A 24,293-nucleotide genomic window follows, 5' to 3' on the forward strand; every position below is an offset into this window, starting at 1 on the left:
TGCCATAACCAAGTACTACAAATGGGGTGGCCTAAAACAACAGAAACTTATTCTCTTACAGTTGTGGAGGCTAGAAGTTTGAAATTGATGTGTTTGAGGGTTGTTTCCTTCTGAAGGCTCTGAGGGAGAATCTGTTCCCTGTTTCTGTCCTGACTTCTGGTGACAGCCAGCAATCCTTGTGTTCCTTGGTTTGTGTATCCATCTTTCCAGTCTCTGCCTGCTTCTTTACATGCCATTCTCCCTGTGTCTCTTTGTCATCCCATGGCCATCTTATCACAAGGACACCAGTCGTATTGGATTAGGGACCTCCCCTACTCCAGTATGACCTCATCTTAAATAGCTATACCTGCAATGACCCTATTTTCAGATAGAATCACATTCTGAGGTGCTGGAGGTTAGAAGTTCAACATACCATTTTTTGGAGACAAAATTCAACTCATAACACCCACTTAAGACAATGACCATTCTTCTATAAAAGCAAACCAAAACAACACACCAAAAACTATGCCTCCATAGCAAACACAGTAAACCTTATGAATCCCTCAGGAATAAGTGTTGTTCAGCTACAGGGAGGTAATGATTACAGATCATATATAACCCTCTAACCTGCTTTGTAGATTCCGTAACTGATTCTTCCTCAATTTCTTTTTCACTGCCCAAAGAAACCCATGGTTTAGAGACAGGTGGTTTATAAATATACACATCTTCAGGAATATGTTCTTTATATTCTTCTTGTTCTTCTGGTACTTCTGGGGGCTAAAGTAAAATAAATAGCATTCTACAATGTATGCCCAAGTTTAGGTTATAGCTTTATGTATATATATATTTTGCAACAAACTTTACTTTTATATAAATTCATTAAGCACCTTTTTACTTTTTTTTGTCAATTCACACTTTTGAATTATGAAAAGGAAACAAAGCAAAAAAGGAAAAAGAAAAAAGAGGTATCAAGCATATAGAAAGAAGAAAAAGACAGTAGACAAGAAGAGATATATATACACATCTCTACATATGGATGTGTGTATATATATATATACACACTGCTGATATATATATACACATATATATACACATCTATACATATAGATGTGTATATATACACACACACACATATATATATATATACACACACTGCTGCTTTATTTGTAATAGTAAAAAAAAAAATCAGCCAAATGAATATCAATAGAGGAATGGATTGATGACAGTGTGGTAAAACCATAAAATAAAATTCCATAGAGCAGTTATAATGAACAAATTTGACCTACATATATATGGTATCTAAATGTACTGATATTGATAGATCCTAGAATTTTATAATTTGGTGAAAAATGAAGTTGCAGACTGAGTATAAAAATGACACAATTTTTATGTGAATGTTAAGTTAATAAGACTATAAGATCCATTATTGTAGAACATAAATATATGGTAAAGTGTAAAACCACAGACAAGAACAATATGTAACAATTTAGAATAATGGTTCCTTATAGGGAGGAGTGAAGAAAATGGAATTAGGGAGGATACGAGAGGGAGTGGAATATTGTCTGTAATATTTATTTCTTTTGTTAAAAAAGTTTTAAAGTAAATATAATAAAAATTAATATTTTAAAATTCTGGATAATTAAGTGTAGATATTTGTTATACTGCTCTCTAGTTTTTTCTAAACATTTAAAATATTTCATTACAATAAAAAATTAAAAACAGAACAACAATCATAAAAATAAAATTGAAAATGTTAAGGCTAAATGAAAGATGATTTTTAATTATAAACTGTTAGCTTTTATTTTACTTTTTTTTCTTTTTGAGACAGGGTCTCACTGTCACCCAGGCTGGAGTGCAGGGGCATGATCATGGCTCACTGCAACCTCCACCTTTCCGGCCCAAGTGATCCACCCATCTCAGCCTCCCAAGTAGCTGGGACTACAGGCACGTGCTACCATGCCTGGCTAATATTTTTATTTTTTGCGGTGGCAGGGTCTTGCCATGTTACCCAGGCTCATCTGGAACTTCTGGCCTCAAGTGATCCCGCCTCAGCCTCCCAAAGTGCTGGGATTACAGGCATGAGCCACTGTGCCCAGCCTAGATATTTTTTTAATTATATGGTTTCCCTTTATTCTTATTGCTTATCGGACAGCCACACAAACCTCTCTGTCATCCTCAAACAATTTAAACAAACCTCCCAAATTGCTTCCTTCAATTTGACCAAACAGGAATGGAAGATTGGAAAGAGAGTCTCATACATCTGTTACCTTTCTTACCTACCTTGAACAAAGGGCTTTACCTATATGAATCCTCATGAAAGCCCTGGAAATGTGCAATAATGGTGCCACCATTTTACCAATGAGAGGCTCAGTAACTTACTCAAAGTTGTGGAGATGGCAAGAAGAGAACAAGGAAAGCGGTACTCCAGATTCACTGTTTCCTCTCTCACGAGGTCAAGGAAGGGCAAATCTGCTACCCTGAGATACTTGATTTAGTTCATCCCCCATTTACTGCTTACTTATTCTAGGTGCCAGAACCTGATCTGGGTCCCAAAGAAACAGAGCTGAACAAGAATAATCATCACTATGTATAGGGATCCCCCCAGAGGTACCGCTTCTGCTTCCTTCTGCTAATCAGCAAATTGCCCAGCCTGGGCAACATATGAGACCTCATCTCCACAAAAAATAAACAAAATTAGCTTGACGTGGTGGTGCACGCCTGTAGTCTCAGCTACTTGGGGGGCTGAGGTGGGAGGATCACTTGGGCCTGGGAGATTGACGTTGCAGTGACCATGATTGTGCCACTGCACTCTAGCCTGGGTGACAGAGCAAGAGCCTATCTCAAAAACAACCACAACCACAACAAAAACAAACAAATTACAAGGGCTTGGGGTTTGCTCACATTTAAATAGTTTTCTTTGCCCTCTTCAGTTGCAATAAGATAAAAGTTAAGTCCATATTTGAAGTCTTTGTCATAAACAAGCAGAAGCTCATTTCCAGGATATTCCTACAAGAATATAATTGAGATAGGAAGTTAATGTTCAATGGTCATTCAGTTTATTTTGATGCCAACACAAAATTCACATTTCGCTAATCAACCAATTATAGAAGATAACCATTGTGCTAATCTATGGCTGATAACACCAAATTGCAAAATTATTTTATTAACTTTAAAAAGCTCTTAAAAACATAATGCATCCAGGGAAATATACATGCACTTTTACTTCTAACAGGAAAAAAGAAGCAGTTTTTGTTTGGTATTGTGCTCTGTAGCATGCATAGAGATAAATCAGAACCAAAATTATGAATTAAACAATTAAAGCAGAAAATAAGGATAGATTCATATTCTAGTTAAAACTGGGCAAAGGCGGAGCACGGTGGCTCATGCCTGCAATCCCAGCATTTTGGAAGGCCAAGGCGGGAAGATCACTTGAGCTCAGGAGTTTGAGACCAGCCTGAGCAACATGGCAAAACCCTGTCTCTATAAAAACAAAAATCAGTTGGGCATGCCTGTGCCTGTGGTCCCAGTTACTCAGGAGGCTGAAACGGGAGGATTGCTTGAACCTGGGAGGCGGAGGTTGCAGTGCGCCATGATTGCGTCTCTAGCCTGGGAGACAGGAGTGAAACCCTGCCTCAAAAAACAAAACAAAACAAAACAAAACAAAAACTGGGCAAGGATGAGCTTTTCTGGGTGTGGGATTAGATAACAAGTCATTGATGGAACTTTGCTTTTCACAGAGGATCATCAAACAGGATTCCCAAGGAGGGGTGGGCAAGCTAGCACTTGCCCAAAGCAATGGGGCCAGATTTGAACCAACAACCTCTCCAACTTTTGTTATTATGTACCAGGAACTTCTTGAGGTAGGACTGAAAATAAATAGGGATATTGTGCTTACCTGGACAATTTTTTTGACTGGGTGGAAATCAGATACTGCAGCTCTGTTGCGCAGGTCCTCAAAAATGTCTTCTTTTTTGATAAGCTTATAAGGTTGTTCATCTGTGACATCTTCATCTATTCGGCAGTTAAATATTTCTTGGGTCTTGGTGGTTAATACTAAAGGATAAATTTCTGGATGACCTAGGAAAGACAAAGTGGAATTTGGACATTAAATATGACCACCTAAAATATTAGCATTAGAAAACATGCAATCGCTTGGTTTTAATAATTATCTTGGTTAAATTTTAAGACTTTAAAATTATTATTCCTGTATTTAAAGTAAATATATCCATTATTTTTTAAATGCCAAAAACATTTTTAAAAAAGAAGAAAATAACAATGGCCCATAATACTACCTCTCAAGAAGAAAAACCTCTATTAATATTTTGTTTTATTTTCTTCTAGTCATTCCATATATACCTCATATGAACTTCTAAATACTGCTTTTAATATTTACCATTATGTCACAAGTATTTTACAATGACACTAAGTATCTGTCTAAAACATAATTTTAGATGAATTGAATTCTATAGCATAATTTTAAACCATTCTCGTATTGGTAAGCATTCTAATTTCTTTTCTTGCTTGTTTCCAATTATTGTAAATAATCCTACAAACAAATATCTAGTTATAAATTTTATTGCATTTCAAATTATTTTCTTGGGATAGATTTAAAAAGTGAAATTATTGGTTGGAAGGTATGACCACTTGTTTAGGCTTTCAGCCTGTATTACTTTTCTAAAACACCCCAACCTCACCCTCTCCCCTGCTGCTCTCTCTTACCAAGTGACTGGCTTTTTATTTCACAGAGAAAACAGGGTCTGAATAGCACAGAATCCTGCCAGGTCCTGCAGCCCTGCCCACCTGCTAATCAAAACGGGCACCACCTTTCTGCCCTTATGCACTCAGAGGACCTGCCCTCCTCAGCCACCAGCGTCCATTCAACTATTCCTTTCCTTTCAGCTTTTCTTTCTTCCATGCTGCTTTCCCTCAGCATGCAGATTTGCTCAATGGTCTCTCATTTTAAAGAAACCTTCCCTTAAAGCTGGGCGCGGTGGCTGACACCTGCTCGAGGCAGGCGGATCACGAGGTCAGGAGATCGAGACCATCCTGGCTAACACAGTGAAACCCCATCTCTACTAAAAATACAAAAAATTAGCCAGGCATGGTGGCACGCGCCTGTAGTCCCAGCTACTTGAGAGGCTGAGGCAGGAGAATGGTGTTAACCTGGGAGGTGGAGGTTGCAGTGAGCAGAGATCACACCACTGCACCCCAGCCTGGACAACAGAGGGAGACTCTGTCTCAAAAAAAAAAAAAAAAAAGAAAGAAAAAGAAAAAGAAAAGAAAAAAAAGAAAAGAAACCTTCCCTTGAGCCTATACAGGGATCTCTGCTCTTTAGGGCTTCTCTTTTTCACAGTCAAGCTTACTGTTACTCAATTCCTCACATTTTTCAAATAGTGGCTTCTCAGTTGGTTGTATTAATAAACCCTTGGACACAGGAAAGTGGGTAGGGAATCCCTTTCCTCCCATCTGGCTGCCAGTCCCAGTATTGCTCTCAGGAGAGAGGAGAGGTTCAAGAGGCTTCCATCCCTGGTCTTCCCATCCCTTCTTTGCGCCTCAGGCCAGTCCTCAGCAGCAGCATGCCCCGGGAGGGTGGACGCTAGAGGACAAAGGAGAATTTTGCCTGCTGCCCTCCCCTCTCTCAAGCCTTCTTCCTGTTTTTTTATCCTTCATATCACTATTATCAGCCACAACAGTCTCAGCTCTGCATCTGTCCCCAGGACTCTCTCCCCAACTCCCAGGGTCCACTCCCATCTCCTCCAGCACCCACGCCCCTGGATGTCAGGCCATCCTCCCTCCAACTGCTCAATAGATGTGCCAGCAAGGGGGAAAGTGTATGTGGCCTCTCATGTTGGAATTTTGAGCTTATTTTCCAATAGAAATATTTTCCCCCACCCCAGGGGCTCTATGATACAATAATTCAGGTAATTTGGAGGTTTTAAATAACTGTATGCATAACACTGATTATATGCAGAAGCATATTTCAAACTGCAGTCAGTTGGCATAACATTGGGAATTCAAGTTGTTCATGAGCGAAGGACAAATTATACACTTTTATCTCCCTCAAAAGAGTAACCATAACACCTGGCACTTATAAGATGCTCAATAAGTAACTGTTGACTTGATTCAAATCAAGTACTCCTCTGCAAACCGACTGCATTTGTAGTGTTGAATGGGTAACAAAAGTTCTGTAGTTTTGTCTGAGAAAACCACTAGGTGGGACTGTGAGACTCGCACTGTGCTAGTGCCGAAAAGAAGGCAGCTGTCCCTAATAAACAGAGGCATTCAGAAGACCAGAAAGCTTTTTATCATCCTTGACACTGGAAAGACAGCACCAAAGATTGTTTTCTATGTTATCTGCCCCTACTAAACACACACTTCGAATTCTACTGGCTTGATATTTTTCACACACAAAAAATGATCCTTTCACACTAATTGGACTTTTTCAAGGCAACTCTAATTAGGATCTAACATTCCTTTATCTAGAAGTCAGTAAAACTAGTGGACTGTTTCTGCTTCGAGTTGGCAAACAGTGATAACTGCAGATAACTGGCAGCCAACAGATCACACAAAACTGCTATAGTCCAGTACCATCACGCTCCATTGCCATGAGAACTAAACTAACCAGGGCAAGGCCTGATGCTTCTGGCCACCCCAAAGGGTCGCCAGCCAAATACTGTAAAACAACTGCTATTGGGTAGGCTTTGAGGCACACACTGAGAACAGCACCATAGGCTACAGCAATGAGGCCACTGTGATCAGCAATGAGATGGGCTCCCTGGAGCCTCCAGCAGAGTGGGAGGCTGGTTGCTCCAAGGAGTGTGAAACAAGTGTTGGTGCAGAGGAGGAGGCCTTCAGGGCCTTCTGAAGCTGACTGAAGTCAGGAGTGCCAATCACAAGGACAATGTCTGCGAGGGCACTTCCATGGTGCACCTACTGCTCCAGGCACAGTTTTAAGCACTTTATGTGTATTATTAACTCATTTAGTCTTCACAACAACATTCAGAGGTGGTTACTATATTTGTCTCCATTTTTTAGCTGAGAAAACTGAGGACCACAGAGTTCAATAACATGTCCAAGGTCAGCCTCTGGAAGTTGAAAGTGGTGGTACTGGGATCAAAACCAAGATCCCTGAACTCTACTATGCTATGCTTTCTCTCTAATGAGTGGACACAGAAGATCCATGGAGAGGGTCCTGCTTCTCTACACATAGACAAGGAGGGAACAGAGATGACGTTCCATAGGATCCAGTGAATGGCAGTTATTCACCTAGCAGGAACCAAAGGCAGACTCAAGCTCTACACAATTCATGCCTCAGAATCTTACTATGTGCACACAATAGAAGGCTATGCAATATAAATCATAGGTTACACATATATTATCCTACATAATGAGCGTTGTTTAAAACAACTCTCATACTTTTCAATTATACATTCTTTTTTTTTTTTAACATTTTGGTTGCTATCTAGTTTTTTAAAAACAGCTTTGCTGAGTTATAATTGACAAACGATAAACTGCATACAATATGTACAAGTTGATAAATATATGTACATACCCCATGAAGCCATTACCACAATCAAGATAAAGTACATACCCATAAGACCCAAATGTTTCCTCCTGCCCCTGCCTTCCAATACACCTCCTTCATCCCTAAGTAACCCCAAGTAACCACTAAGCTGTTTTCTTGTCACTATAGATTAGTTTGCTTTTTTCTGGAATATTTATAAATGTACTCTTTTTGTTTATCTTCTTAGCATAACTATTTTGAGATTCATTCATATTGTTGAATGTAGCAATGGTTCATTCCATTGCTGGCAAGTATTCCATAAAAGAAAAAAATCTTTAAGATTTTAAAAAAGAAAATCTTAAGAAAGCTTTAAGATTTCTTGGGATTTTGGCTGTGGGTGTCATATCTGGGAAATCTTTGCCAACTCCAAGGTCACAAAGATTTTCTCCTGTTTTCTTCTAGAAGTTTTAGAATATTTGGTTTTACCTTTAGGTCTATGATTCCTTTTGAGTTAATTTTTGTGTATGGTGTGAGGTATGGATTGAGTTCACTTTCTTACTTACAGCTATCTAACTGTTCCAGCATCATTTGTTGAAAAGACTATCCCTTCTCCACTGAATTATCTTTGCATCTTTGATGAAAATCAATTGACCATGCACATGTGGTCTATTTTTGGACTCTATTCTCATGCATTGATCTACTTATCTGTCTTTATAGTATCTTTTTATAGTAAAAAGAGTTAACATGAACCTACTTTGTGACAGCCCTATGTAAGGAAATGTGCATGTACTACTAATTTAATTTCCACATCAATCTTATGAGGTAGATAGTCTATCTTGCTTTTCAGATGAAGAAGCAGAGGCTCAGGAAGGTGAAGTCATCTGTGGCCACACAGTCACTAAATGACTTTAAGTCATAAGTTTATGACTTAAACCAGGTCTGTCTAATTCCAAAGCCTGTGCTATTAACCACTTCTGGCAAACAGAATAATGTCCCCCTAATATGTTCATGTCCTAATTCCTGAAACTTGTTAATGTGGTTTTGCTGTGTCCCCACCCAAATCTCATCTTGAATAACTCCTATGTGTAGTGGGAGGTAATTGAATCATGGGGGCAGGTCTTTCCCGTGCTGTTCTCATGATAGTGAATAAGTCTGATGAGACCTGATGGTTTTATAAAGGGAAGTTTTCCTACACACGCTCTCTTGCCTGCTGCCATGTAAGATGTGACTTTGCTCCTCATTCACCTTCCACTGTGATTGTGAAGCCTCCCCAGCCATGTAGAACTGTGAGTCAATTAAACCTCTTTTTTCAAATAAATTATCCAGTCTCAGGTATGTCTTTATTAGAAGCATGTGAACAGACTAATACACTTCTGTATTGTTACCTTACATAAGAAAAGGGATTTGTGGATATAATTATGTTACGGATCTCTACTTTTTGTTGTTTTTGTTTTTATGTTCTTTTTATTTATTTATTTATTTTTCATTTTTTAAAACATTTATCCCAGATACTGAAGGTTAAGGATTTTGAGGTGGGGAGATGACTGGGCCTTTGACATTGGCCCAGTGTAATCCCAAGGGGCCTTATAAGACGGTGACAGGAGGATCAAAGTCAAGGAAGGAGATGTGACAAGGGAAACAGAGGTCATAGAGAATGATTCAAAGATGCTATGCTGCTGGCTGTGAAGAGGAAGGAAGGGGCCAGGAGTCAATAAATACAGTGGCCTCTAGAAGCTGAAAAAGGCAAGGAAACATATTCACCTCTCAGGGCCTCCAGAGATAATCAGCCCTGCTGATACCTTGACATTAGCCTGGTGAAAGTAATTTCGGACTCCTGATTTCCAGAACTGTTAAATGATACATTTATATTGTTTAAGCCACTAAGTTTGTGGCAATTTGTTACAGCAGCAATAGGCAACTCATATACCACTAACTCGTATTATAATTTGGGTAAATTATTTAACATTCAGGAGTCACAGCACCTTCATGTCTGTAATGGCCTTGATAATGCCTACTTTATAGAGCTAAGGCAATAAGAAGAGTGGGCCTGGCAGAAAGTCATTGCTCCACAAATATTAGCTATGTGTAAAAATTATATTTATTCTCCAGAAACCTCTGGGCATCGCCTTGTTAGGCCCTTAGGACTGACAGTTTTTTAGTTAGCCTATTGATACCTTGGCTCCTTGTTAGAAAAAGGGATCTCAGTTTCTTGGAGCATGACAGCCATCAGCCCTGATTAACAGTTGGCAAGGTCAGGGCCCACCATGAGGAAGTCAGAGGGGTCCTGATGCTACCTGAGGGGAGTCTGGGGGTAGAGAGAGGCTTGAGGAGAGGGGGATGCTAACTCAAAACCTACACTTGTCTCACCATAATGTTCTGAGGTTGGTTTTTTCTTTCCCTTAAGCAAACATATTCCTATTTTTCAGTTCATTTACTTTCAATGAATACATCTCAAACTGTGCCCCTTTATCAGGTTCATAGATTTTCTTACCAGTCAATTCATTTAGTTAAGAAATATTTACTGAGCACCCACTATGTGAAAAGCATGGTGCTAGTGCCAGGGTATCCAATCTAGACAGAGAGACAGATAATAAACAATGAAGTACACTCATAGATACAAATTGTGGGCTGGGCATGGTAGCTCACACCTGTAATCTCAGCACTTTGGGAGGCCAAGGCAAGAGGATCCCTTGAGCCCAGGAGTTCAAGACAGCCTGGGCAACATAACGAGAACCCATCTCTACAAAAAAAAAAAGAAAAGAAATAAAAAACAAAAATAAGTAAATACAAATTGTGATAAGTGCTATTTGGGAGAAAACAGGATGAAAGATGGAACTAAGAAGGGTAGCTGTGGTGGTCTATTTAGATAGGAGCAAGAGGGAACACAACTCATTCACTCATTTATTTATTCAGTAATGAGTTATAGTGCTGTTTGCCATGATTTGGCCATGAGTTCAGTGTTAAGGAATCAACAATATACATTAAATAAGGAGCCTTTAAACAGAAATACACATAAAACAAGGTTATGTATTGACTAGTTAATGAAAATGTGAACAGAAGCTCACAGGAACCTAACCCTGTGTTTCCCCTAGGAGCAATAGTCCAGTATTGGCTAATTTAGTATTCAAAGGGACTGTATAGAATACATGAACGAGAATTTACTGTACTTTAACTTCAGGATTTTAAGTGCTATGAAAGCAATTAAACAAGGTAATAGGTGACACAGAGGTCAAGGAAAGTCTCTTGAGGAAGTGAGATGGTAGTCTAGATCTCAATGATAAGAAAGAGAAAGTTGCATAAAGGGAAGATCTATCTATGCATCAGGGACAGCAAAAGCAATGGCCCTGAGGCTGGAATAAATTTGGAACATTCTGTGCTAAGCAAGGCTGATGGGCTGTAGGTTGGCGAAGAGGAGGAGGAAACAAGGTCAGGACCACTTGAGCACAGGAGCCAGGACCACTGCAAGTTTTGCCCAATGGCAAAGAAAGACTATGGGGGAGTTTAAGCAAGAAAGAGGAGTTTAAGCATGGTTGGGCTGCTGTGCGCCAAATGGACAGAAGGAGGCTGAGTGGAAGCAGTGATATCAAATAGGAGCCTTGGGAACTAACCGATGTGAGGAGTGCGGAGGTTTGGACTAAGGTTGCAGGTGGGAAGATAATATGAAGCAGATGGGTTTGAGATATATTTTAAAACAGGTGGAATTCACATAAGTTGGGGTGGTTTGAAAGGGGTAGGGAGGTGTGGAGGAGAGAAAGAAAGAAATTAAAGATGACTCCCAGGTTTCACTAACTCAATAAATATTTATTGGGCAGCATATCCTGCTGCAGGCACTGTGCTGGGTGCTGATAACAGAGCCACTTACATTAGCTGACATTCTCCCACTTTCTCCCCACCTCCACACTCCACACCTCTGCCCCCTCTACTGCCCTGGCCCAGGTCACCACCATCTTTCCCCTGGATTGTTGGAAAAACTTCCTAACTAGTCTCTCTGCTTCAGTCCTTGCTCCTGCAATTTGCTACACAGTAGCCAGGATGACCTGACCCTTTAAAAACATGTCAGATGGAGTCACCCTTTGCTTAAATACTACCAATATTTCCTCATTCCATACGATTAAAAGACAAAATCTTTACAGTGGCCTACAGGGCTTTTAGGTCTTCCTCCTTGCCCCCCTCATTGTCTCCTTTCTGTTTCTAAAAGTGAAGCGTGTCATCTAAGTCAACTCTAAGAGAGAGGTTCCCCCTCCATCCCACCAAAAGAAGTCTTGTTGTAAGATTATTTAGCCTTTACATGTAGGAACAACATTAGTTTAGTTGTCTAAGTTCTAGTTATTTGCTTAAAAACCAGCCTCTTTCCTTGAAATAGTGGCATCTTAGCGTGAAGTACAGATAAATATTACCTATGAGCAAAAGTTTGAAAAAATACTTATCTGATAAAAGTCATAAGTTGCAGGCTTATAACACTTTATAGTTATAAAAGGCCTTTCAATAATCATATAATGCATTTTTAACTAACTGCTTGGTTGAAGTTTATTTCTCAGTTTGAAATTCTCTACTCTTATTTTTTCTTTAAAAAATTTTTCATTTTATATTCTAAATGGAATGGTATCATTTTAGCCCATGTACATTTTGATTGATCACTTCAGTTTGTAGTATTCCTGCTTGCTTATTGCATTATTAAAATATTATAAAACTGAGGACGTAAGTTGTAAATTATATTTCCACTTACCCATGCTCTCCATATTTACTGGTTCCATGTCTTCACTAGCTAGAATATAATAAAAGGAAGTCAAATTTACATTTTTGAATCAAATACATCTCAATTTATTATAATCTTTTATTTCTTCTTTTTTTTTTTTTTTTTTTTGAGACGGAGTCTTGCTCTGTCACCCAGGCTGGAGGGCAGTGGCGCTATCTCAGCTCACTGCAAGCACCACATCCTGGGTTCACGCCATTCTCCTGCCTCAGCCTCCCGAGTAGCTGGGACTACAGGCGCCCGCCACCACACCCGGCTAATTTTTTGTATTTTTAGTAGAGACGGTGTTTCACCGTGTCAGCCAGGATGGTCTCCATCTCCTGACCTTGTGATCCGTCCACCTTGGCCTCCCAAAGTGCTGGGATTACAGGCGTGAGCCACTGTGCCCGGCCAATCTTTTTTTTATTTTTATTTTTATTTTTTTGAGATGGAGTCTCAGTCTGTTGCCCAGGCTGGAGTGCAGTGGCGCGATCTCTGCTCATTGCAACCTCCGCCTCCCGGGTTCAAGTGATTCTCCTGCCTCAGCCTCCTGAGTAGCTGGGATTACAGGCGCGTGCCACCACGCCCAGCTAATTTGTGTATTTTTAGTAGAGACGGGGTTTCACCATGTTGGTCAGGCTGGTCTCGAACTCCTGACCTCGTGATCCAACCGCCTCGGCCTCCCAAAGTGCTGGGATTACAGGCGTGAACCACCGCGCCCAGCCAGTTTACTATAATCCTTACCAAACCTCAAAACACAAAATATAAGTGCAAATATACAATGAAGACTTAAACTATCTTGTGAATAATTAAACAGAGAAAATCTGAATAATTGTCTTTCATACTGTTATCTCTTAGTGACATGTTTACTACAGCATTCATTATATAGCATCTAATTGGTATCATAATGAAATTAGTCAAAAGTAAGAATGAATCTCCATATATCTTATTCCTCATACATTTGACTTTATGTCACAGAAATATTTTATTTCATTTGATATGTAAAACCATAATCATTTTGCTGCTAATATATATACAAATACTCCACAAAAAATCCCATTCAATGAAGAAATATTCCTACCAGCTAATACTGGTTTTGGTCTTTTTTTGCCACGTGATGACTTTTTCTTTTGTTTTGGAGCCATGGTTCTGACTTGGGCTGCATAAAGAGATGATATTATTAGTAAATTGTTACAATTTGCAAACAACTTACAATTTCAAATACTAAACATTATCATTTAATAAACATAAGAATATGTTTTCTAAGTTTTACCCTGGGCTAAATCAACCTGTATCTTCATAGAACGGGTGTTCTGTGACAAAGGCTTATTGCAACAACAATCTTACTGATGAGATCTTACTGTTCTGGTGGAGCCATTTAGCTGAAGCGCACCGTGGTGACCTGCCAGAACAAAGTCTCAGCCATAGGTCCTGCCATGGAAGCACGACAGAGGACTTGGCTTCCCCGCCTCTCACTGAAGTTCCCATCCCAGGTAGCTGCTCTGTGCTGCCTTTTGCTGGGCTTCCCAACAGGTAGCCCAGCTACAAAGACAAGATAGGCCACTGGGAGTGACAGGCCCACAGTGTGCATATGCGTATATAATTTTTAAATTAACGTAATTGAGCTCATACTTTTATCTCAGCATGTGAACACAAAACCACTAAGGCCTTATTTGGCCTATCAGAGAGAATGCCTCCAAAAGTTTTCCATGGAACTGCTTATCAATTTTGACAGGATAGAACACTGGCCAAGGTCATCACCATGACATCAAATCCTTGTCATCTCCGCCATGCTCACCTTTGTCCCATTCTGTTTAAATGGTTAGGAGTGTGACTGCAGGAGCCTGGCCAGCAGAGTTTTTAAACAGGCTCTACTTCTTCCAGCTGAGTGACCTTGGGCAAATTACTTACCTTCTCTAAGTCTCAGTTTATTCATCTATTTAATGGGGATAATAATAAAATCTACCCCACAAGGTGATTGTGAAGACTTAATGAAATAAAGTGTCATCAATCAACTCAATCATCTCTGACTGGTTTGCGTCACTTTAACAAATCAACACAGACTATTATTTCATAGCCCATGGTCAAAATATCACAAGTTTTATTTTATTCCTAGATGCTGGATCACAAAATCTTGTCCAAAGTGTGGATGTGAGTGTGTCTGTGTTCCTGTGTAAACATCTTCCCTTTAGATTTTCTCATATGAATTTTTTTAAATGATAAAAATAATAGCTCACATTTGTGAAGTGCTTACTATGTGCCAAGCACAGTTCCAAGTACTTTACTTGTGTTTTTAATTTAATCTTAACCACATTAAAACATTTTTATTGACATATAATAGTTGTGCATATTTGGGGGTACATGTGATACTTTGATACATGTATACAATGTATAATGGTCAAATCAGCATAACTGGGATTATCCATCATCTGAAACATTTATCTTTGTGTTGGGAACATTACAATTCTTCTAGCATTTTGAAATATGCAATGGATTATGGTTAACTATAATTTTCCTACTGTACTATTGAATACTAGATAACCACATTTTATTATTACTATTATCTTCATCTCCATTTTATAATGAGAAAACGAGGCCCCAAGAGGTTCAGATGACTCTCCTGAAGGGACACAGAGCGCAATAGACAGTGGTGTCAGGCTGTGAGCCCAAGCAGCCTGGCTCCAATAGCCACATTCTTAACCTCTGTACTAGATGATCCCTTGGATTTCAATGATAACTGCTGTGTTTCATTGCAAATGAAACTATTTTAAATCATTGACTTTACCTAGGAAGGCAGGAATTTTTTTTTTTTTTGAGACAGAGTTTCACTCTGTTGCCCAGGCTGGAGTGCATTGGCGCGGTCTCAGCTCACCGCAACCTCCGCCTCCCAGGTTCAAGCGATTCTCCTGCCTCAGCCTCCCAAGTAGCTGGGACTACAGGTGCACGCCAGCACGCCCGGCTAATTTTTGTATTTTTAGTAGAGACGGGGTTTCACCATATTGGCCAGGCTGGTCTCGAACTCCTGACCTCGTGATCCACCCGCCTCGGCCTCCCAAAGTGCTGGGATTACAGGCATGAGCCACCGCGCCCAGCTAAAAAGCAGGATTTTATTATCTAATCAATATTTTATGATTCTGACAATTTCTATTTTTAAGATATTCTGCAATGAATGGATCTGACTCAACTCTTTAGACTGTCAGATGTCCTCCATATCACTTCCCAGTCTTAGCATAATTTCAAATCTTTCATCTATTCCTTTTTTTCAGAAGATTCCTTATCAATATACCCCTTCTCCATATGCTATCCCAGCTGCATTTTAGTTTGATGTAAAATACTTGAAAAACTTTCTTTTTTTCCCCAAGACAGAGTCTTGCTCTGTTGCCCAGGCTGGAGTATGTGGCGCGCTCGTGGCTGTAATCCCAGCATTTTGGGAGGCCGAGGTGGGTGGATCGTGAGGTCAGGAGTTCGAGATCAACCTGGCCAACATGGTGAAAAACTCTTCACACCACTTAGCCTCACCCCACACACACACCATCACCACCACCACTATTTATTCCACATATATATATTGAGTGACTATGCTGCACCAGATGCTATCCTAGGTGTTAGGGATACAGCAGTGAACAAAATAGGCAAAACCCCTTGTGCAAGCTCACATTCTAGGGGAAGACAGAACAAATAAACAAATAAAGGAGGAAAATATAATTAGTATTTTAAGTGGTGAGAACTACTAAGGAGAAAAATAAGGTAAGAAAAGGAACTGGACATTGGAACAAAGACCTGAAAAAGGAGAAAGCAAGAAACACAGATATCTGGGAGAGGAAGAGTATTTTCAGGTGGAGGGAACAGTATGTTTAAAGGTTCTGGGGCAGGATCATGCCTGGCATATTTAAGAAAACAGCAAGAAGGTCATGATGGCTGGAGCAGAGTCAGGGAAAGACTATAGGCAAAGCTGGTCAGAAAGGTGACAGGGATATATTAGTCAGCTTTGCTGCAGTAACAAATGACCCCTACATCTCAGTGACATACGGTAACAAACATTTATTTCTTCTCATGCTATGCACTGTGGTGTGGATGAGCTGCTGCAAGTCTTCTTATTCCGGGATCCAGGCTGAAGAAGCAGGCCTTATTTCACACATACCACTTTCACAGCAGAGAAAAAAGCAAGAGAGCTAACGGAACTACATAATGCTTCCTAACTTTCTCCTTGGCACTGACATATTGTGCCTCCTGTTCACATTCTATTGGCCTAAGCAAGTAAGTCAATCCTGATAATGGGGGAGGGATTCTCTGCCTGATTGGCAGAAGGTGGGAATGTATGATCCTCTTACAGGTACGGGAGGTAGTGGCTGGGAATGATATAATTGGAAACAGCTATATAATATACCACAAGGGGGGCTAGGTCGTGTATTAGGACCTTGGCTTTCACTCTGAATGAGGTGGAGAGCTATTGGATGGTTTTGAGCTGAGAAGTTACTTTACTCCATCTGTCCCACAGTTTAAGGATCAATATGACTGCTGTGTTGAGAAAAGACTGCAGCAAGGAAAAGGCTGAAGCAGGAAATCCAGTTGCGAGACATTTAAAAATCCATGGGAGAGATGAGGGTGCTTAGATCAGGCAGGTGAAAGTGATATGGGAAAAGTGACTGGATTCTGGGTATTTTTGTTAAGTAGACCCAATAAGATTCACTGGTGACTTGAACATATCGCTTATGAGAAGGATAACATCAATGAATTTTGCCTAAGAAATTGAAAGCATGGAGTTGCTATTTATTGAGATGGAGATCCCATGGGAACAGCAGATTTGAAAGAGAAGTTCAGGAGTTCAACTGAAGGTATATGAAGTTAGACTGCAAACTAGACTATAAACTCTGTGAGCATGGGGATTGTATTTTCTTTCCAATTTCTGTAATCCCTGTAACTAGCACAGTGAACATACTTAAAAAAAAAAGTTAGATTAATAACTCCTTGGTCCTCCTTCCCTTCTGCCATGCTTAGCCTATGAATTTCCAGTCTAAACAAAAGGCTTCTACCTAATGGTCTGTGGAATACTCTGTATGCATGCTGTATTAGTTTTCTCTTAATGCTGTAACAAATTACCACAAATTTTGTGACTTAAAACTACACAAATCTATTATCTTACAGCTTTGTAGTTCAGATATCTGACACAGGTCTCACTGGGCTTAAACCAGAGTCAGTGGGGCTGCATTCCTTTCTTTCCAGAGGCTCTAAGAGAGAATCTGCTTTCTTGCCTTTTCCAATCTCTAGAGCCCACCAGCACTTCTTGGTTTGTGGCCCCCAACCTCCAACTTCAAAGTCAGAAGGGAGAGTTAAGTCTCACATAGCATACTCTAACCTCTTCTTTGTCTTTCACTTTTAAGGACCCTTGTGACTACACTGGGCCTACCTAGATAATCCAGGATAATCTCCCTATGTTAAGTTCCGCTGATCTTAATTTCATCTGTGACTTTACTTCTTTGCCATATATGGTAACATATCCACAGGTTCCAGGAATTAAGAAGTGCTGCCGTAGAATTAAACTTGAATACAGGTATCAGTTTACAATCATCCCCCAAATAATCAAAGTAAACAAGTGTCCTGTTCTTTTCAAACGCTGCTATTAAATGCTCTGTAGATAATTTGAGTTTCCAGTTTTCAGGGAAAAACAAAGTCAAATTTTTGGCAATAAATTAGGCACCAAAATTGGAATGTGCATTAATGCAAGCTGCCTTACCTGAACAGCTCATTTACTACTTTCACAAATGTTAATTGACTTCTGTCTAAATTACTGACTAGTGACTAAGGGCAGAGTGACTAGTGACCAGGTACTAGTGACCAGGTTGTTCTAAAGGCTTTTAGGGGTCTTAATTCTTCTTCACTAAAAAGCATAATATCTACATTTCTAGGCACCATCGATAGAAACATTTATAAGCTGAAGAGAGCCCGGTGAATATAGTCTAAACTGAAAGGAAAATGATTACTTTGGGAGTAGCCACCTTATATTGTATTTCAGTTTCAGGCAAAATTTTGCAGTTTATTTTAGTAATTGTAAATAATGAAAATCCTACCAACATTATGTCTAGAAAATAAATAACTTTTAATTGGGGGTATCGAAACCAAATGAATAATACACTTTTTATAACTTCAATAAACACATTTATTCAAGGTTTATTTTTTATGTAGATCTTTCTTTTTAAAAACAAATCCCCAACAAAGATATTACTTTCAAATTACAGCAGGGCTTACTGAAGTTTTTTTCATAAAATTAATTGAATATTTCATAAATGTGTTATATTTAACAAACTTTTTTCTATTAAGTTGCATATTAAAAGCTTATGAAAAAATTTTCAATATCCAATCCTACTTTAGTCTAAGTTTACTTTGAAATATGCATAACATTTTTTCTGTTCCCAGCTGAAATCAACTTGTAATTATTAAGAGTAGCAGAAGAGGCCAGGTGCAGTGGCTCATGCCTGTAATCCCAAAACTTTGGGAGGCCGAGGCAGGCGGATCATGAGGTCAGGAGATCAAGACCATCCTGGCTAACACAGTGAAACCCCCGTCTCTATTAAAAATACAAAAAAATTATCCAGGCGTGGTGGCAGGTGCCTGTAGTCTCAGCTACTCGGGAGGCTGAGACAGGAGAATGGCGTGAACTCAGGAGGCAGACGGAGCTTGCAGTGAGCCGAGGTCATGCCACTGCACTCCAGCCTGGGCAACAGAGCGAGACTCCATCTCAAAAAAAAAAAAGAGTAGCAGAAGAGATAATTCATCTACTCCTAAAATCAATGTTGTGCCTAACCCAGTGGCTTGTGTTTTGACTAGTTTTCAAACCAGTAGAGCTGAGTGGATTTCAAAATAGAAATTTTGGAAGGTAACACTTAGAAATGTTTAAGCATTTTTATTAAAAATATTCTTGATATTAAAACTACTTATTTTCTTTGTAAATTAATTTACCCATTTCAGAACACCTTTTGCCATCAATGCACAAAGGTCACATTTTCTAGATTCTATATTAACAGCAAGAGACATTAGAGGTTGACAAAAGTGTGTATTGGGTAAGTCCCCTGCATAACAGATCAAAACCTGTGATGGTGCACCACTTGATTATGAGGAACACTGCATTCACAGCTGTCTACGATCTGCTTCCAAACTAACTCTCCAACTTGCCCATGAGTATATCCTTTTATGATGCTTCTATTATTCAGGAGGTTAACTACTATAGATGAAGGCATAAGTAACATAAATTAAATTGTCATAATACAGTGATTTAAACAGCTATTAATCTCCTCTCTTCACTTTATTCATGCAATGCATTGTGAAAGTTGTCAGAATCAGCATGGAGCCACTTGTGTTAAAAACTCAGACAAACAGAGCTAGGGAAGTCCATGAAGGGAGTGTATGTCACAAATGCCTGATAACAAGAACTATCACAAAAGACTATACAGAATCACAACCTTGCATAAAGGCCATTGCCACTCTACACACACACACAAAAATACTTCTGCAAGGATATCTGCCCAGGAACTGCCTGTCCAACCTCAGACTGGTGCCACCCTTGTCACTGATTCTGTAGCCAAGGATAACTATCTGAAGACAATGACATAATCCTCCTCATTTTTCCTTTAAAAACATTTGTGTCGTTTTATCTCCCTGAATATACATATAGTTTACTACCGCATGCATCTTCCCATTGTAATGCCTATTCTCAAATAAACATTTTATTTTAGAGAGTCCCCCTCTCTGCTTGCTATCTAGGTTGATAGCACACACCTGTTTACATGCTCTCATTTGTTGCCTGTGTGTATGTGTGGCTTATTCCCAGCCAAGAGATCTTGATTATGAAAGGACTTGTAGCACTGGCACCTTCTCTTTAACTGGGGTCTTCCTTACACAAGTCTTATCTTCCCAGGTCTTCTTCAATTAGCTGACCTCATGTAGGTGGTCATCATCCTCTTTCCTCTTCCCAAATAATTTATAAGCTCATAATGCTTGTTTCCATCTTTCTACATTTATTTATTTATTTTAATTGAGACAGAGTCTCGCTCTGTCACCCAGGCTGGAGTGCAATGGCGTAATCTCAGCTCATTGCAACCTCCGCCTCCCGGGTTCAAGCGATTCTCCTGCCTCAGCCTCCCAAGTAGCTGGGATTACAGGTGTCCACCAACATGCCCAGCTAATTTTTTATTTTTTAGTAGAGATGGGGTTTTGCCATGTTGGCCAGGCTGGTCTTGAACTCCTGACCTCAGGTGATCTGCCTGCCTCGGCCTCCCAAAGTGCTGGGATTACAGGCGTGAGTCACTGCATCCAGGTTTTATTTTATTTTTAAGAGGTGAGGTCTGGCTTCATTGCCCAGGCTGGTCTAGAACTCCTGGCCTCAAGCAATCCTCCTGCCTCAGCCTCCCAAAATGCTGGAATTATAGGCGTGAGGTACCTCTCCAGGGATATCTTTTTAAAAAAACAAACAAACAAACATTGATTTAGAATAAAACCCAAGACTAACATCTTGGGCCTCTGGTAAATGTGTCTCCAAGAACTATTGATTCTCAGTAAATCTTCACTAAGACCCTGATTAAACTTCAAGATTCTCCTGGGCCCTTCAGCCATATTTTGGCAAGTATACAACATCCACCCCTAGAGACAACTATTCCTACAATGTCTATTAGTCTATACTCTTGTTTCCTTCCTTCCATAGCTATTTCCACTTCTTTCCAAGATTGGATATTCACTTATTTGAGTAGATGCTATCCTATTACTTCTCCCTTCCAAATATCTTCTGAATTCCAAGTCCTTCTCTCCCAAGGCCTCCTCTGGTTCGGGTCTTTAACATGTCCTCCAAAACTGGAGCTCCAACCCTGTTTTGTGCCATGAACCTTTGGCAGCCTGGTGAAGCCCATGCATCAAATAAAAACATGGGATTACAAAGAAGACAGATTATATGGAAATATAGTTATTAAAATTTTTTTTAAATTATGATAAAATAATTTGTACTTCTTTATTAACACATTAAATAACAAAATCTAGCTGTGGTTCTAATAACTACCCTAATTGTGAGGTAATGATGAGTATAAATAATATATTTACAATCTCTATAATGTAATATGAAAAGAGTTGCTAACAAAGTCACAGGCCTGTGAGTACTACTGTGGTTTGTTACCAATTGAATACATTTCAATTGGTGGTTAGTGAAAATAAATATGTAATTTAAAAAATCCACAGATTCTCCTCCCTGAATCCTCTGCCCTAGATCATGGACACTTAACTGGCCTCTCTGCCTCTGTTCTAACCAGAACAACTACTTAAGAGGCCAACCTCAGAGCTCTCCAAAAATGCATCTCTTATCAAGTCTCTTCCCTGTATAATGACTTTTGTGGGTCCCTATCATTCACAGTAGCATTCTCTTCCAGATTGTAGAAATGGAGCTCATTTGAAATGCAAATTTCCTGGACCTCCTTTGATTTTGCTGGTCTGGGTTAAGCCTGGGACTCTGCATTTTTAAAAGCATTGTGAGACAGTCTTGCACTGGTGGTCTACACACCAGACTTTGCAAAACAAAATAGAGTCCGAACTCATGTAAGTATGGCCTTCAATACTTTCACAGTCTGCCTCACTGCGTCAACCTTTCCAGTTCTATTCCAGCCTCACACGGTTTCCATTCATTCCCAAACAGTCCAGGACTTTCCCACCTCCCTCTCTGGAGAATCCCCTTCCCTCCCACCCCACCTGCTGCTCCTGGTCCACACCATGCAGGCATCTCTCTGCCTGTTTCAATCTTTCTCATCATTCAAGGCAATTATGAACTTTTCCCCCAAAGCCGGAAGCCTCCCTGACTTCCTCACTCAGGCTGAAACAATCTTGTTCTCCCTGACACTTTCCAATCATACTATGTGTAATTACTTATGTCAGGCCTCTGCAAAGGCAGAGGGCTTCAAACTCAGAGCTTCCTAAAAGATTGCTGTGAATTCATTTAGCATTCTCCATACACAAGAAGGAGAAAGTATTGAGCAGCAATTAGGTACTGGGTAAACTAGTCACTAGGGGAATAAGACAATGTCCTTACTTTCAAAGAGTTTGTGTTCCCTGTTCATCTTCCTCACTATTTATCTACTCCAGCCCTTTCTAAACAGTCCTGAAGTAATCTATTTCAGCCCACATTAATCTTTTATTGTTTGACCCCCGCCCCTAGACGGATAATCAGAATCATGCTGTTTTGGCATTCATTCATTCATTTATTAACTCACCCATTCATGGTTTATTGAGTTCCTACTATGTACTAGGCAATATGATAGTCACTGGGTATATATAACATGGGAACAAGACAGTACATGCCCTTAAAGTTCTTAGAGTGTCGTTAACTGCTCTCTCGTTGCTATTTTTGTTTCCCTGACGAGGCTGGAAGCTCTTTGAAAGCAGGGAAAGACTTGTGTTTTTTGTAGTTTTCACTGCCACTAGCCTAGCACATTGCTGACACAGCGAGTGTTCAAATACCCTTGAAAGAGTGAGTAAAATACTTGTTTTCCACGCCGCCTTTCCCATTCAGAGCTTCTCTTACCTGATACTGCTGATCTGAAGGAAAAGGAGCCTCTTTGCAGTGCCCTCAGGAAAAGCTCCTTCGAGAGCTGGAGGTGGGAGTTTGACTCTCCTCTCTCAGAAAAACAAATCGCAAGGGCACAAACCGCAGCAACTCTGCCGACTGTTGCCAGGACGCATCTGTCGCTAAGAGAAAAGAGGCGATTCCTCTCCGAGATTGACAGAGCATCTCTACCAATACAGTGTCCTCTCCCTAACAGTATCTTTCAAAGCAGACTTGTGATTGGTTGCCACTCTGTGACGTCACTCAACGCGAACCGGGTGAGGCCCGCAGCTTTCCACTACCAAGGAAAGAGTTTTGTGGCTTAGGTATGTTAATGACAGTGGCCCGGCCTGAATCCAGGTCTAACAGGCTAGGTCCATGCCTCACACCCACCGCAATCTCAGCCAGAGAAGAATCTTTTTGGGGTGTGGACCCTAGGAACCAGGAGAGAAAATGTTAAGGAGGCTGCCCGCTCAGAATCCTTTCGGGCAGCTTTCCTGCCCACCCCCTGCAGCGAGCTGGGCCCTCCTAGGGAGTGGAGAGGAAGCTGCGCCCCACTGGTTGTCGTGGGCGCCCCAGAACCCTAATGGGTTACATTTCCTTCTTGCCAGAATAACTTTTGTTTAGAATTTGACTCAAGCTGTAAATATGAGTCTCCGGGGAAGAAACTTGAATCCGTGAGTAACCCAAGGTTCGTTTTATCTGTGATTAGGAGTCCGGTGGGATTCATACAGTGACGCTCAACTCTCTGAACACCATTCTCCTCCTTTCCCTTAAAAAATAATTATAACTGTCTAATTTGTAAAGTGGCAGAATTTAATAAAGTAATGTAATTGACTGCTGTAATTGGTGTAAATAAATTTTCACACCCAATTTAAATAAAATATTTAATTGAGAAGAGGCTGATCATTTATAACATGAGACTTCAGGGGGCTGGTGCGGTGGCTCATGCCTGTAATCCCAGCACTTTGGGAGGCTGAGGAAGGCAGATCACGAGGTCAGGAGATCGAGACTATCCTGGCTAACACGGTGAAACCCCGTCTCTACTGAAAATACAAAAAATTAGCCAGGCGTGGTGGCACGCACCTGTAAGTCCCAGCTACTCAGAAGGCTGAGGCAGGAGAATCGCTTGAACCTGGGAGCCATGATCGCACCACTGCACTCCAGCCTGGGCGACAGAGCGAGAGTCCGTCTTAAAAAATAATAATAAATAATAATAACTTCCTAATTTGTAAACTGGCAGAATTTAATAAAGCAATGTAATTGACTTCTGTAATTGGTCTAAATTAATTTTTACACCCAATTTAAATAAAATCTTTAATTGAGAAGAGGCTAATCATTTATAACATATGAGACTTTAAGGATCCTGAATGAAGATTTTTACGTTATGTGCAGAAAGATTATATAGATTCTTTCAAATTTCTGAAGAATTTGTGTTCACAAAATTCAAATGAATTTTACAATACAAATTATGAAGAAAAAGAAACTAAAAAAGAGGTATTATC

At 40.0% G+C, this 24,293-nt stretch overlaps 1 protein-coding gene across 3 annotated transcripts in view; it reads right to left on the reverse strand.

Moving 5' to 3' along the window:
• The window catches only part of DNAI3 (dynein axonemal intermediate chain 3), a 72,938-nt gene extending 49,660 nt beyond the window's left edge, over positions 1 to 23,278 (reverse strand). For all 3 annotated transcript variants that reach the window (XR_010153416.1, XM_009424414.5, XM_009424410.5), the window contains exons 1-6: positions 22,768 to 23,278; positions 13,297 to 13,374; positions 12,210 to 12,248; positions 3,875 to 4,056; positions 2,881 to 2,985; positions 607 to 756 (exon numbers count right to left, since the gene is read on the reverse strand). Coding sequence is in view for 2 of the 3 variants with exons in the window: in XM_009424414.5 (XP_009422689.4) it covers positions 607 to 756; positions 2,881 to 2,985; positions 3,875 to 4,056; positions 12,210 to 12,248; positions 13,297 to 13,360 (540 nt within the window). In the remaining variant the exon portion in view is untranslated. The remainder of the gene's footprint in view (positions 1 to 606; positions 757 to 2,880; positions 2,986 to 3,874; positions 4,057 to 12,209; positions 12,249 to 13,296; positions 13,375 to 22,767) is intronic.
• Positions 23,279 to 24,293: the final 1,015 nt, after the last annotated feature.

Source organism: Pan troglodytes, chromosome 1, assembly GCF_028858775.2.
Source record: "Pan troglodytes isolate AG18354 chromosome 1, NHGRI_mPanTro3-v2.0_pri, whole genome shotgun sequence".
NCBI lineage: Eukaryota > Metazoa > Chordata > Mammalia > Primates > Hominidae > Pan > Pan troglodytes.